At 49.0% G+C, this 14,562-nt stretch overlaps 1 protein-coding gene across 2 annotated transcripts in view; it reads left to right on the forward strand.

Moving 5' to 3' along the window:
* Positions 1–14,562, forward strand: part of FAM102A (family with sequence similarity 102 member A) — an 84,778-nt gene that overhangs the window by 39,996 nt on the left and 30,220 nt on the right. The window contains exons 2-4 of one of the 2 annotated variants that reach the window (XM_015420172.1): positions 3,746–3,866; positions 6,428–6,457; positions 13,829–13,945. In XM_015420172.1, coding sequence (XP_015275658.1) covers positions 3,746–3,866; positions 6,428–6,457; positions 13,829–13,945 — 268 coding nt within the window. Of the gene's footprint in view, positions 1–3,745; positions 3,867–4,120; positions 4,190–6,427; positions 6,458–13,828; positions 13,946–14,562 lie in introns of those variants that run through there. The other variant, XM_015420173.1, reaches the window with a different exon arrangement.

The raw sequence follows: 14,562 nt of genomic DNA on the forward strand, positions 1-14,562 counted from the left end.
CATCACCATCACCATCACCATCACCATCATCATCATCATCATAATAATAATAATAATACAGGGGGCTTATTAAGGAGCACATTCAAGGCACTAAGCAGGGAAATTTCTTCTAACAAATCAGGGTATCATTGTGTGACAAAGACCTACCTACAACAACTGTGAGAAGCCCACAAACTTCCGTGGATTGATTCGTGTGGTTGGCAAGATGGGAAACACCCTCTTTGATCTACCTAAGTATTCCGTGCAGTAACTAAATATTCAAGTGCTGAGAGCCGGGTATTCTCAGGCGGGGATTTAAGCTTTCCCTTCCTGCCAGAGCTGATTTCCCTTCACTTGCATTATGCCTGGGATGGGGGAGAGTTGCTTTTAATTATTGAAGCACAATCTTATCTAATGCCTCCCTGATGGCGGCTTCCCTTCCACGTTGTTCTCTCCTGCCGTGCTCTTTAAATGGTTGGCTAGTGGCTACAGATAATTCCTGCTCAAGATAATTTCGCCTTTTTCTTCTTTCCCCTTTTTTATCCCCTCTTGAGTTGCAGCTTAAGAATTTAATTGTATCTGGGTTGAGGAATGACCGATTACAATAGCTCAAGCTAGCCTTCCAGGCAGGGGTCGTTTCATAGAAAAAGAGGTGCAGGAGCTCATTAGCATAATTTATTAGCATAACTTATTTGTATAGGCCACACCCCCTGACATCACCGGAAGTGTGTCAGAAGGCAACACCCACCACTCAGGCTCCACTGGACTGTTTTGGATTGATAGCTGTTGGGGGGCGGGGACACGTGCAGATCTGTCCTCGCAGAGGAGGGAGAGCTTGTACCTGAATAAAACGTGATCTTAAAAGGGGCCAGTGGACTGTTTTGGATTGCTAGCTATGGGGGGGGGATGTGCAGATCTGCCCTCACAGAGAAGGGAGAGCTTGTACCTGAAGGCGGGTGGGGGGGGGGGGGGCTGTAACTTTGCAACTTACCGGGCTGCTTCTTGCTCCTCGTGGCCCGACTGAGGGCTGCTGGGAGCAGGGGGTGGGGCTTGTTGCATGTGCCCACCCCCTGGGCTCCTTACTGCCGGAGCTCCGCTCCTGTGCGCTCCCGCAGGAAATGACCCCTGCTTCCAGGATCTGTAAAGGGCATCTCCCCCTCCCAAGTACTCACTGTCCACACTTGCTTATCTATATTCATCCTAAAAGGGGGGTATATTCCACTCATCCTTCACCCTTATGCTTGGTAGATCTTGAAGTCCTCCTCTGCCTTCAGTTGAGGTGTCCCTAAACATTTCCACTTCTTCTCCATTCAATAGCTTAGTGCCTTAGACCTACTTAAGTGCGGCATACTGTCAGTCTGCTCTCCTCCCTTTGCCCCCCCCCTCCCCGCTCATGCCACCCACTTCGTTAGACGTCCTGTGGCCAATATCCTTTCCAACATGCATTTCCAGGTGGGCTTGCCACAGGTAATATGTGTGAGAGGTGCGCACATGCATTGCTCTTCACAAGGGGCTTCAGGTTTACTTGATTCTGCCTATGGGTAAGGCTTCTGGGGTGAGATGGGGGGAACCAGGGTCACCATGGGACCTCAGAAAGCCAGGCAGGACGCTTTTGGTTTGCAGCTTTTTCATCTCAACAGAAGACAGAAGAATGTGGCTGTGCATATCATGGTCTCCCGGCCTAACCTACCTTCAGCATTTCTGTGAAAGTAAAACAGGAGGAAAGGTGTGTGTGGGGGGGGTATTGAGAAATGGGGAGAGGGCAGTGGGGTACAGTGTGCAAAGAGACCGCTCAGTAGCTCTTTTACGTTAACAAAACCGTACAGTTTCTGTTTGTATGAAGTCTGGATCGAGTGTGTGGGACCAGAGAGGATTGGGCATGTGGACCAGAGAGGATTGGACATGCTTTTTCAAGTGCTGAAGCCATCATGGGGGGTTTGTTTCTGCATTAAAAAGTCACAGGGGGGAGACCACACCTCCTGGGGCTGCCATGTGCCCAGTTTGCATTGGGGCCTCATGGCAATTTGTAAAGAACTACAGATGTTTTTAAAATGGCCGTCGACAGCCGCAGGATAGACCCGTGCCCACTGTCGCTTGTAATTGGGCATTCAGTAGAAGCAGCTTTGCCCTGCGTGACACATGGGTTCCAAACAATGCTGGCATTCAGAAACACGAAATCATGGTGTGGTGGTGGTTGTAGTTTAACGGGCCCGGCCAGTAGGGGCTTATGTTATGTTGGCTTCTGGCTTCTGTGGCTAATTCAGAAAACTTAGTGACATATTCCCTGTAATAGGAGAGAGGATGCTCTTTAAACACATCATACAGATGTTATACAGGAGAGCCAGTTTGATGTAGTGGTTATGAGCATGGACTCTAATCTGGGAGAACTGGGTTTGAGTCCTCACTCCTCCACATGCACCTGCTGGCATGACCTTGGGTCAGTCATAAGTTCTTTCGGAGCTGTTTTCTCAAGGGCAATTCTCAAGAGAGCTCTCTCAGCCCCACCTACCTCACAGGGTGTCTGTTGTGGGGAGGGGAAGGGAAAGGCGATTGTAAGCCACTCTGAGACTCCTTTGGGTAGTGAAAGGTGGGGTATAAATCCAATCTCCTCCTCCTCTTCGTCTTCTTCCTCTTCCTCCTCCTCCTCTTCCTCTTCAGAGAGCCAATTTGGTGTAGCGGTTAAGTGTGTGGACTCTAATCTGGGAGAACCGGGTTTGATTCCCCACTCCTCCACTTGCACCTGGCTGGATGACCTTGGGCAAGCCGTAGTTCTGGCACAGCAGTTCTTGAAAGAGTAGTTTATGTCAGAGTTCTCTCACCCCCACCCACCTCACAGGGTGTCTGTTGTGGGGAGGGGAAGGGAAAGGAGTTTGTAAGCCGCTCTGAGACTCCCAAGTGAAGGGCGGGGTATAAATCCAATCTCCTCTTCTTTTCTTCTCTTCTTCTTCCTCTTCTTCTTCTTCATTAGAACTCCTAGATGTTGATGTTTATAGAACGGATGATGAGCTTGTAAAGCTTAGTATCCAACATTCTTGTTACTGACTAAAATTTTTATTTTTAACAAATATACTAACTAGGAGAGTAGGGTGTCCTCATTTAGTCTCCTGGGGTCTCTGGCTATGGATGGCATGCATGTGGCAGGCTATAGGAAAAGGTCTCTTCTTCCAAAACAAAATGGGGGAGGTCAGAGTGTTTCTGTCCTCCAAACCAGTGGGAGCTGATAGCTCTGCTTACAGGCAGCCGTGGGATATGGGCAGCAATAGCAGCACATCAGCTAGCCACAGGACGAAGACTCGGGTTTAAAAGGGAAGCAAGCAGCCAGATAGGGAGGGTGGACTCCCCACCATTGTTGAAAATGGTTTTGGTTTTTTGGTGGCCTTTACACTAAGTTCCTGCCTCTCCAGGACTGAGCTTAACTGTAAATTGTGCAGGGAACCGTCCCTTTGCAGGGTGACAAAAGGCATCGGAGTGTGACTGCGTTCTAACTCCAGTCTCTCCCCTTTCACACTGTTAGGCTCGCTTGCCTAGCTGTTAGTGCAAAGAACTGCATTCTGCAAACTGAATGTACAAAGCTGGGGTGGGGGTGGGGGGATGGACAATGGACATAATATAGCTTGCTCCTTCTGGCTGAGGAAGCCTGACACTCTTCTTGCCTAGGAAACCTGACACTCTTCTTGCCTGATCTCTTTTGGAAACCGCTGGCCCTGGGATCCGTAAGCAGAGACTCGATGTAGCACTCTCTCCCTTTTGTTCTTATTCCCCACAGAGAAGAGGTTCAGGAAAATTGTGTACGCTGGAAGAAGAAATTCACCTTTGTCTGCAAAATGAGTGCGAATCCCGCCACTGGCCTCCTGGATCCCTGCATCTGCCGTGTGTCAGTCCGCAAGGTGAGCGTTCTGTGTCTGCTCCATGCTTTGATATGGCTCCTGTTTATAGAAACATAATGGTGCCAATGAGGGTATGATCACACTGGCGGCTTGGCGCAATATTGCACCTCCTCTTATTGTAACACGTTGCGGCGCTGGCCCTGGGATCCGTAAGCAGAGGCTTGATGTAGCACTCTCTCCCTTTTGTTCTTATTCCCCACAGAGAAGAGGTTCAGGAAAATTGTGTACGCTGGAAGAAGAAATTCACCTTTGTCTGCAAAATGAGTGCGAATCCTGCCACTGGCCTCCTGGATCCCTGCATCTGCCGTGTGTCAGTCCGCAAGGTGAGCGTTCTGTGTCTGCTCCATGCTTTGATATGGCTCCTGTTTATAGAAACATAACGGTGCCAATGAGTGTTCTGTGTCTGCTCCATGCTTTGATATAGCTCCTGTTTATAGAAACATAACGGAGCCAATGAGGGTATGATCACACTGGCGGCTTGGCGCAATATGGCACCTCCTCTAATTGTACCATGTTGCGGGGCATATCGTCCAGACAGCACACCCTGATGCAGGTTACCCACGCAGCCGTCCCCTGGTCAAGCATCCACATTACTGCAGCATCTCAGCCATGGAGCGGGCTGCCTGGTCAGTTTTTAAAACACAGGTGGGTGCATATGCGCGCACATATGCGCACATGCATGCACATATGAGCACGTGTGCACGTGTGCTTGTGCTCATATAGGCAACAACTCCAAAAAAATGCACCCCAGTGGCAGAAGCGTATCTTTAGGTTTAGACGCCAGTCCATTTTGTGTGCACCCCACCGCGTTCAGACATCTGGCCACGTACGCGTGGGGAACCAAAAACACCACTTGTGACAGGGTGCCTTTTTCACCTGGCTTTAGGTCATCCTACGATGAGGTGAGTATGCCTAGGGAATGTCTGACATATGTGGCTGTGTGACTGCGCCCATTTAATCCAGAGGGGAGGTGTGGCTATGTCGGGCTAAACTGCTTGTGTGGTCACACCCTACGATTACCCTTTAGATAGGGATGCACAGGCCTTGACCTGGATAGCCCAGGCTAGCCCGATCTCAGCAGATCTCGGAAGCTAAGTAGGACCAGCCCTGGCTAGTATTTGTGTGGGAGACCTCCAAGGAATGCCAGAGTTGTGACACAGAGGCAGGCAGTGGCGAACCACCTGTGAACATCTCTTGCCTTGAAAGCCCTACAGGATTACCATAAGTCAGCTGTGACTGGATGGCGCTTTCCACCCCCACCAGGGACACAAAGAGCCAAGCTGACTCGCATTTAGAGTTGCTCTTCTGGTTACTATGCAGGATCCCCTAAACTGCCTTCTTGACGTTAGTTCTGATTGGACTGCACTTCCTCATCCACCAAGCCCTGGCCAGCCCTCTTCCTAAACTGTAGAGAGCTCAGTACTTATTCCGATTACATCCTTCCCAGATCTACACTTTCTTCCAAGAGGTCCCAGGTTGGATACATTGCTTCTCCTCTCTGTGACCCCAGTTTGGTGTAGTGGTTAAGTGCACGGACTCTAATCTGGGAGAACTGGGTTTGATTCCCCCACTCCTCCACTTGCACCTGGCTGGATGACCTTGGGCAAGCTGTAGTTCTGGTAAGAGCTGTTCTTGAAAAAGAGCCATTTCTGTCAAGAGCTCTCTCAGCCCCACCTACCTCACAGGGTGTCTGTTGTGGGGAGGGGAAGGGAAAGGAGTTTGTAAGCCGCTCTGAGACACCTTTGGGTAGTGAAGGACGGGGAATAAATCGAATCTCCTCCTCCTCCTCGCCTTCTCTTCTCACAACCATGGTGCAGTTCAACCATTTCAGCCTTCAGATGGCAAGATGTACTTCAAATGCAAAACTACGTCTTCATTTAGCTCATGCGCTGGGTGGAGTCTAGCCCCGACGTGCGGCACCCCTGACAGTTTTGTCACCCTGAGAGAGCCAAGTGTAACAGGCGCAGGGTCATCCAATGAGCTTCTTGGCTAAGTAGAAATTTGACCCTGGGTCTAGTAGGTCCTAGGCTGACGATAACCACTACTCTGTGGCTTTGTAAGCTGCCTTCTGTGCCCCTTCCCATTACACACCAGGCTCAAAATCGCTATCTTTGATTAGCAGAGCTGTCTGGCAAAGTGCACTCTAAATGGTTGCGATGCTGGGGGAGGGAGGATGCAGGGAATGCATATATAGAGAGATCTTTGCAGTTGATAGTGTGTGTTCAGGCAGCTAAAGCAGTCATAAATGATTAGCGTAGTAACCGTGACTGGCCCGGGGCACCTGCACTTCATTTCTCCCCCTCCTCCAGAGGAATTAAGAAGCCCAGTGAAGCAGTAATTATTCCAAGCAGTGGAATGCCCTGGGTGTTTATCAGGCTGCATAGTTTTCATTGCACTGAGAGAGATCCTCAGCAAATACGCTGACAGTCAAAAGGGTGGTCTTTGAATGCCAGTAACTATGCAGAGACAAAGAATGACCGTGCGCTCATTCCTCCAGGAAAACTGATGCATCCTTTCCCCCCCCCCTTTCTTTGTGTCCTCTTTCCCCACCCCCATTATAGGAACTGAAAGGTGGGAAAACCTATTCCAAGGTAAGAGGAGCTGCAAGAAGTGAAAAGCAAAGTTGTCTGTGTTCCATATCGTGATGTGAGCATTTACAAAGCACTTTCAGGTGTTCAGAATGTTCCACGAATCCTTAGAACAGCTCTGCAAGGTAGACCAGTGCTGTTATTCTCATATTGCTGATGGGGATGCTGAGGCAGCAAGAGGGCAGGTAGCCGAAAGCCGCCAAATAAATTAACACTCTTGCCCAGTGTCCCACCCTCAGGAAATCTCTGGGAACAGAGCTACACTCCCGTTACAGAATAAGACACAATATCCTCTTTCCTGGGAAGATGTTCAGACTGCTTTACCTCCCATGTGTTGTCCTGGCGGAACTGTGTTCCTTGCTCGGAGGAGTACCTTTCCCCTGGAATTTCTAAACTTGAGTATTACTCAAAAAAACTTGGAATGTGTCAAATGTTTCTGGGGAATTCTGATCTTTAGTACTTCCTCTGTATTGTAAGACTGCCCTGTAAGAGATCTCTTGCTTCCAGATAATAGTTCTATTTTTACTTTCTTTCTTCTCTTTCTCTTCCGCTCCCCAAGGCAGTAGCAAATTTAGACTGGCAGCCATCCAGGATCATGCAGAGAACTATACCAACCTGCCTCATAACAATTCAGGCCATCCACCGGTCTAGCTCAGTACTGTCCACCCTGCCCAGCTATTTTCTCCAAGGCTTCAAGCCAAGATCTTTCCCAGATCAGGGACCTGCTATGTGCAAAGCATATACTGTACCATTTGAGCTGTACATGTCCCAAGCAAGCACTGACTCTGGGAGGGAAAGACTCCATCAGCAGCAGGTGGCTGAAACATGATTGTATTTATTACGATACCTACTATTCTAGTCCTCAAGGTGGCTTTACAGTAAAGGGAGGTCAAAACTCACAATCAGATAACATCCCAAAAACTACACCCGCAAAGCTACAAACAAATGCAGTATAAAAGCCGAAGTCCCCAGTGAATCAGTGCAACACCGCAGGGGTCATTTCAGAGAAAAAGAGGTGCAGGAGCTCATTAGCGTAACTCATTAGCATAACCTATTTGCATATGCCACACCCCCTGGCATCACCGGAAGTGTGTCAGAAGGCAACAGCCACCGCTCAGGCTACGCTGGACGGTTTAGGATTGGTAACTATTGGGGGGGGGGACGTGCAGATCTGTCCTCGCCGAGGAGGGAGAGCTTGTACCTGAATAAAACTTGGTCTTAAAGGTGCCACTGGACTGTTTTGGACCAGGGGGCCGGGGTGGGGGGCTCTGCAACTTACCTGGCTGCTTCTTGCTCTGACTGAGGGCTGCTGGGAGCAGGGCTTGTTGCATGTGCCCGCCCCCTGGGCTCTTTACTGCCGGAGCTCCGCTCCTGTGCGCTCCTGCAGGAAATGACCCCTGCAGCATCGTATGCAACGTAGTCAGTCCAGAGCAGAAAAGTTTTTAACCCGCCTCCTACATGCTGCCAGTGAGGAGCTGTACAAATAGTGCTCTCTCGAGTATGTTCCATAGCCTATGTGCCACTCCTGAATAGGCCCTGTCGTATATTGCGTTGCACTAGATCTCCAACCGGGGTGGGGGTGGGGTCTTAAGTGTAGGGTTCGTTTCATAGAGGAGGTGGCTCTCCTTGTTAATTTTTGACTAACCATGCTTTGAAGGGCTTTGCCCAAAGCCATGCCATGATACCATCCTTCCTTCTGTGTCAGCCCGCTTCTGTCCGTATTTTCTGCCCTCCGACAGTGGCCTCCTGTTCTTCCGGATGCCTTCCTTAAGGTCCGCTTCTTAAGCACGTTCTATCCTGAGCCACACCTGCACCCCCATGGTCCCACGATGCTTGCTTACGTTATCCTGTCAAATGAAGTGGTGTTTCCCGGCCCCTCTTTCCTTCCCGTGCCCTTCTAATCCTTCTAACCTGGACTGTAGTGTGCTTCTGCGCCGCTGCTGGTGCCAAGTAAGCACTGTGCTTCAGATGAGGGCGCCAGAAAAGGCAATGGGGAAGCAATGTCTTGTACGCGTTCTCCTTAGGTGTTTGTGGAATTTCCAAAAAATAAATAAATGTTGAGGAGGAACAGAGAGATCACTCAAGATAGCACTGGAGTGCCCTGCCCTGGACGGCCCAGGCAAGGCCATTCTCATCAGATCTCGGCAGCTTAGCAGGGTCGACTCTGGCAGGTACTTGGATGGGAGACCTCCTTGGAATACCAGAAGTTGGGAGGCGGGGGCAGGCTTTATTCAGCCACCTCTCTGAATATCCTCCAGGCCCCCAGTAGGGGTCAGTCACCAGAGGTCGTCATGACTTCCAGGTGTGTGCGCACACACTCACACACTCACACATGCAGAGATTTAAAAAATACAAAAAAGAAAGCTGGCACGGTACTTTTGGGATTTCTCATCGTCCCATAGTTGTCCTCCAGAATGTGCAAGTGGCCGCCTTTGTAGATGCTCTGCAGCAGAGATCTCCAACCAGTTGTCCTTGGCCAGTCTTTCGGTCTTCCTGCTTTCCACTTTGTGTTGCACGGGCAGCTCAGTGTCCCAGACAGAAGCCACAGATCTCTGCTCTTCGTTAATACTTCTTTAGCAGAGAGAGAGAGAGAGAGTGCACAGAAGAGCTCGTAGGTGGAAATGGGCCTGCAGGATATCTTGATGGAGAGGAAATTCTCGTGTCTGAGCCGGATGGCGGTGCTGGCTGCTGGGTGGGAAAATGAAGGAAGTGGTACTGAGAGGTCATATCTGAGAACATCCTTTTGTTACAAGGGCTGACCTTCCTCCTGCAGCTCCAGGCTGCCTTCGGTCATCCCCTCGCCCTTGGGAATCAGTTTCCTGGAAAAGTTCAGACCTCAGCACGTCGTGCAAAGTTGTGTGGTGGCAGAGGCTGCAGCCTGTTCTCTGAACAAGCTTACTCGGTCCTGTCCAGGCGCTGCCATTTCCCCACCAGTTAGAGAGCCAGTTTGATGTAGTGGTTAAGTGCACGGACTCTAATCTGGGAGAACCGGGTTTGATTCCCCGCTCCTCCACTTGCACCTGGCTGGATGACCTTGGGCAAGCCATAGTTCTGATAAGAGCTGTCCTTGAAAAAGAGCAGTTTCTGTCGGAGCTCTCTCAGCCCCACCTACCTCACAGGGTGTCTGTTGTGGGGAGGGGAAGGGAAAGGAGATTGTAAGCCGCTCTGTGACACCTTTGGGTAGTGAAGGGCGGGGTATAAATCCAGTCTCTTCTCTTCTTCTTCTACCACATGCGGAGGCAGTTGGAGGCCTGAGGCCTGTCCCTTGACAAGGAAAACATCTTCTCCAGAGGCATGCTATTTTTCCTGTTGCGTTTCAGCCTGAAAAATAGCATCTCTTCAGCGTTAGTGGAAGTCACTAGTGCCGCCACAAGTCAAGAAGCGATTTAAACAAAAAGATAAGGAGGAGAGGAAAGTAGGTCATCCTCTCCGAGTCAAATGTCAGAAGGAATCCTCTTCTCTTTTTTTCCCTTTCCTCTTCAGGGTTCCAAGCTGTTGACTAATGCAAAGGAGTGGAATGCGTTTGAAAGCAGAAAGATGTCACCTGTATTGAAACTAGGGTGACTTTTAAATAGGAAGTAGAAGAGTAAATGGGCAGGTGTTGCGTTTAGGGGAAAAAATGGAAATACATTAGAGGAGATTTGAGGTAGACCTTGGAATGTGTTGTCCTGTTCTGTGTGTGCACTTTCTGGAGGCCACTTGAGGGCCAGTTAGGTGAAGTTGTTAGGAGCGTGGACTCTAATCTGGGAGAATCGGGTTTGATTCTGCACTCCTCCACATGCAGCTGCTGGTGTGACCTTGGGTCAGTTACAAGTTCTCTCAGAGCTGTTCTCTCAGAAGCAGTCCTTGAAAGAGCTCTCTCAGCCCCACCTACCTCACACAGAGTGTCTGTTGTGGGGAAAGGAAGGGTAAGGAGATTGTAAGCCACACTGAGACTCCTTCCGGTAATGAAGGGTGGGGTATAAATCCAGTCTCTCTCTCATTTCTTCTTCATTAATGTTATACTAAATCTCTTAATCTTTAAGGGATCACAAGACGCTTACTCAGTTTTATCCTCTCAACAGTCCTATGAGGTGGGTTGGACTGGAAGGGTGTGGCTGGGCCCCAGGTCACTCAGTTAATTTCCTGGCTGAATAGAGATTTAAGCATCTTCTCCCAGAGAATCACGGGATTTCATAGCTGGTGAAGGTGCTGAGAATTCTATGTGAAAGATCTCTGGGGTCAGCTCCAGAGTTCCCAGGGTTTCTTGGGGTTTAAGAATAACTAGCTTAAGTCTGTAGTAAGGGTGTGCAAAAAAAAAAAATTCGGCCTGATTTGGATTCCGCTGAATTGGGGAGAATCAAGTTTGCGCAGAAAGACTCCCGCATTTCAATTTCGGCAGTACAGGAATCTTTCGCCAGCCGAATGTCAATTTCAACCCCATTATATCCTATGGGCCATTGAAGTCAATGGCAAAAACATAGGGTATATTCTGGGGTCTGGAGGGGAGGGGGTTTGAGGGAGAGACTCCAAACTTTCATGGTTACTTTTTTCCCACCATAGAGAACAATGGAGAGAATGGAGGCAACCTGTTTGGTGGCCTGTAGAATTGGACCCCCTGGTCCAATGTTCTTAAAACATGGTGGGTATCTTGGGGAGAGACTTCAGAAGCTACCCTGCGAGTTTGGAGCCTCTCCCTCTAACCCCATCCCCTTCAGCCCCCAGAATATACCCTATGTTTTCGCCGTTGACTTCAATGGCCCATAGGATATAATGGGGCTGAATTGCCGACGAAATTCGGCGGCAAGCCGATTCAGATCATAGAATCTGAATCAGCCCGTAGCAGCCCGAAAGAGGCCCAAATGGGCTATTTTCGGGGGTGCATTCGGTTCAGACGAACCGAATGCACATCCCTAGTCTGTAGCATGTGCACATGGTAAAGCGTCCGGGGCAATCCCTGATTCATAATTCACACCCAACATGAATTCACTGAGATAGCTGCAGATGCTGCTAATTCCAGAGTAGCAGCAGTGTTAGTTTTTTAAGGCATCACTGGAATCCAGTTTTATTTTGCTGCTATAGACTAACAAAATTTACTGCAGCATAGGTGGACTCTGAATCACATAAATTTGTGCTGGAATAATTTTTGTTAGTCTTTTGAGTTGCCACTGGACTCCCTTTTTATTTTGCAGGTAAGCCCTTGCTCTTCCCTGCCTTATCAGTCACCTGCCGTCAAGCTGCAATATGGGGATAATAATAATGCTGATCTACCTCGTATTGACCTAGCCTTTCTGGAAAATGGTCCAAGCTAACATACCAGCTCTTTATGAGGATGGCTAATGTACACAAAGTGCTTTGAACTCCTAAGAAAAGTGCTGTATAAATGCTAAGTAGTGTTGTGATTGGGTGTTGCCTGGAAGTGACCTGCGTCCACATGGTCATAGAGCAGATGTGGGTGCATCATCGGACTCAAGTAGGGCTTGCAGCGCCGCACCTCTTGTATATCCTCACCTGAGCCCAAAGATTGCTGCACTGTTGGCACATGGTCAGTGTTTGTGATTATTTGATCTCTGTGCTGTGAGTGTGTGTCCATATGTATGTGAATGTGACTAGCAATGCATCCTTTGGTGTAGTGGTTAAATGTGCGGACTCTAATCTGGGAGAACCAGGTTTGATTCCCCACTTCTCCACATGCAGATGCTGGTGTGACCTTGGGTCAGTCATAAGTTCTCTCAGAGCTGTTCTCTCAAGGGCAGTCCTTGAAAGAGCTCTCTCAGCCCCACCCACCTCACAGGGTGTCTGTTGTGGGGAGGGGAAGGGAAAGGAGTTTGTAAATGTGTGGACTCTAATCTGGGAGAACCAGTTTTGATTCCCCACTCCTCCACATGCAGATGCTGGTGTGACCTTGGGTCAGTCACAAGTTCTCTCAGAGCTGTTCTCTCAAGGGCAGTCCTTGAAAGAGCTCTCTCAGCCCCACCCACCTTACAGGGTGTCTGTTGTAGGGAGCGGAAAGGAAAGGAGTTTGTAAGCCGCTCTGAGACTCCGAGTGAAGGGCAAGGTATAAATCCAGTCTCTTCTTCTTCTCTTCCTTTATAAAGAAAACTCCAGGAAAATAATTTTCTAACATGATGAGTTAGATTAGAGGTGCTGTTCAGCCAGCATCTTTTGCCCCTTCAAGGGACTGAGATAGGGAAGGGGCTGTGGCTCACTGGCAGAGCATCTGCTTGGCATGCAGAAGGCCCCGGGTTCAGTCCCCAGTGAAAAGGATCAGGTGTGAGGTGATGTGAAAGACCTCAGCCCGAGACCCTGGATAGCCGCTGCCAGTCTGAGTAGACAAGACTGACTTTGATGGGCCAAGGGTCTGATTCAGGATCAGGCAGCTTCATGTGTGTGAAAAGCCATCCTCAGGGACTCTTATTCAAGCTCCCTGCCTGCCTCTGTGAACCGAAACTAGTTTTGCCCTCTTGTGGCTCAAAATGGCCAAGCAGAGAGGCTCTGTTGATCTCAAGAAAATACTTCACCCTGGACACGATCTGTCCATTGTCCTGCCTTCAAGAGGAGGAAGATAGAGCAGCGACTGGTAACCCTAACCCAAACTTCCTCATGAGTTCCCGTGTTCAGAAACCTAATAATTACAAAAAAAAGTCCCACAGTTCTAACCAAGCACTTCCAGCGGGCAGCTGATTAAAATCGCAGTTATTCAGCGCTCCTGGTATCCAAGAGGAAAGTGGGACTTTTAACTCTCGGCCGTATCTCCCAAAGCTTTCCCTTGCCTTTGTTTGGGTGCATCACTATATGACGAAATCCGAACTGGAGGTCCTGTAGACCCTCTGTTAGAATGGGGACACATCCCCAAGCCTTGCTGTAGCCCTCTAAGAAAGCTTCTAACTTTTAACTCTTGAATTAGAAGGGTGCGGGGGGGGGAGACTCTAAAATGTGTCCTCCCCACAATCTCTCCATCTTGCTTATTGGGAACAGTGTGCTGATTTTAATCTACAACAATATCCTTTCATCTCTCAGTGTGCGTGCTGCACTGCATTCTGGGACGGCCAATACAAAGAGTGCCTTTATTATGTTTGTATGTGCGCATAGGAGTGTGTTTTTCCACATCATTGACCTAGTGTCTTCTGTGTCCTTGGTTATGCAATGGCTGCAGGCGGGTTAACGCTGTCCTTGCCGGAGCAGCAGTCCCGTTTCCTTCACCTTATACCTAAACATTTCCTGGCTATCTGTAATGATTCAGCTCTCTTTGAGGTTAAGAATGTGTTCCATCCTGGGGTGCAGGTGCTGCCAGGATTTGTGTCTGCCTCCACTTGGTGCTCTCCTTTCCTGTGTAGTTCACCCTGTGACAACGCAAAATATTGAGCGCTTTTTAAAAATGTGTTGGCTTTACAGCTCGGTTTTGCCGACCTAAATTTGGCGGAATTTGCTGGCTCTGGGTTCACCGTCCGATGCTGCTTGCTGGAGGGGTACGATACCAAGAACACTCGGCAGGATAATTCCATCTTGAAGGTAAATACAGAAAGAACCAACTGACCTGTGCTGCACACCTAGATGTATTTCCAAAGGATATTTCCCCCTCCCTGATTCTTGGTTATAATAGCGGAGATTCAAACAGAGAATTGCACCCATTTGTTTCCAAACAAGATGTAAGGAATTGCAAGTCTCCGTGCCCACTGGGAAAAAAAGTCAGTCTACTTAATGCCTTGTTGTTCTCGCTTGTGGGGGCGGTCATTTTCATCTAGCATTTATGCATCCGTGTGTCTACCTGTCTGCCAGTTTGGCCTTCACTTGGGACACCATTGCATTCTTTAGCTAGATACCTGCCTAAGCTGTGGTTGTATGCCCAGCAGCTAAAAGAATGCGCCTCAGTACTTAATTACTGAGGACCTTTGTTGCCCAACTATCCAATTTCAGAAAGGAGTGCTAAATCCGGGAAAATAACTTTCTAACACGATGAGTTAACATAAGAACATAAGAGAACATACAAGAACCCAATGCTGGATCAGGCCAATGGCCCATCCAGTCCAACACTCTGTCACACAGTGGCCAAAAATACCAGGTGCCATCAAAAGGAGAAGAGAAGAAGAGATTGGATTTATACCCCGCCCTTCACTACCCAAAGGAGT

The sequence above is a fragment of the Gekko japonicus genome, unplaced genomic scaffold, assembly GCF_001447785.1.
Source record: "Gekko japonicus isolate JY-2015 unplaced genomic scaffold, Gekko_japonicus_V1.1 scaffold102, whole genome shotgun sequence".
NCBI lineage: Eukaryota > Metazoa > Chordata > Lepidosauria > Squamata > Gekkonidae > Gekko > Gekko japonicus.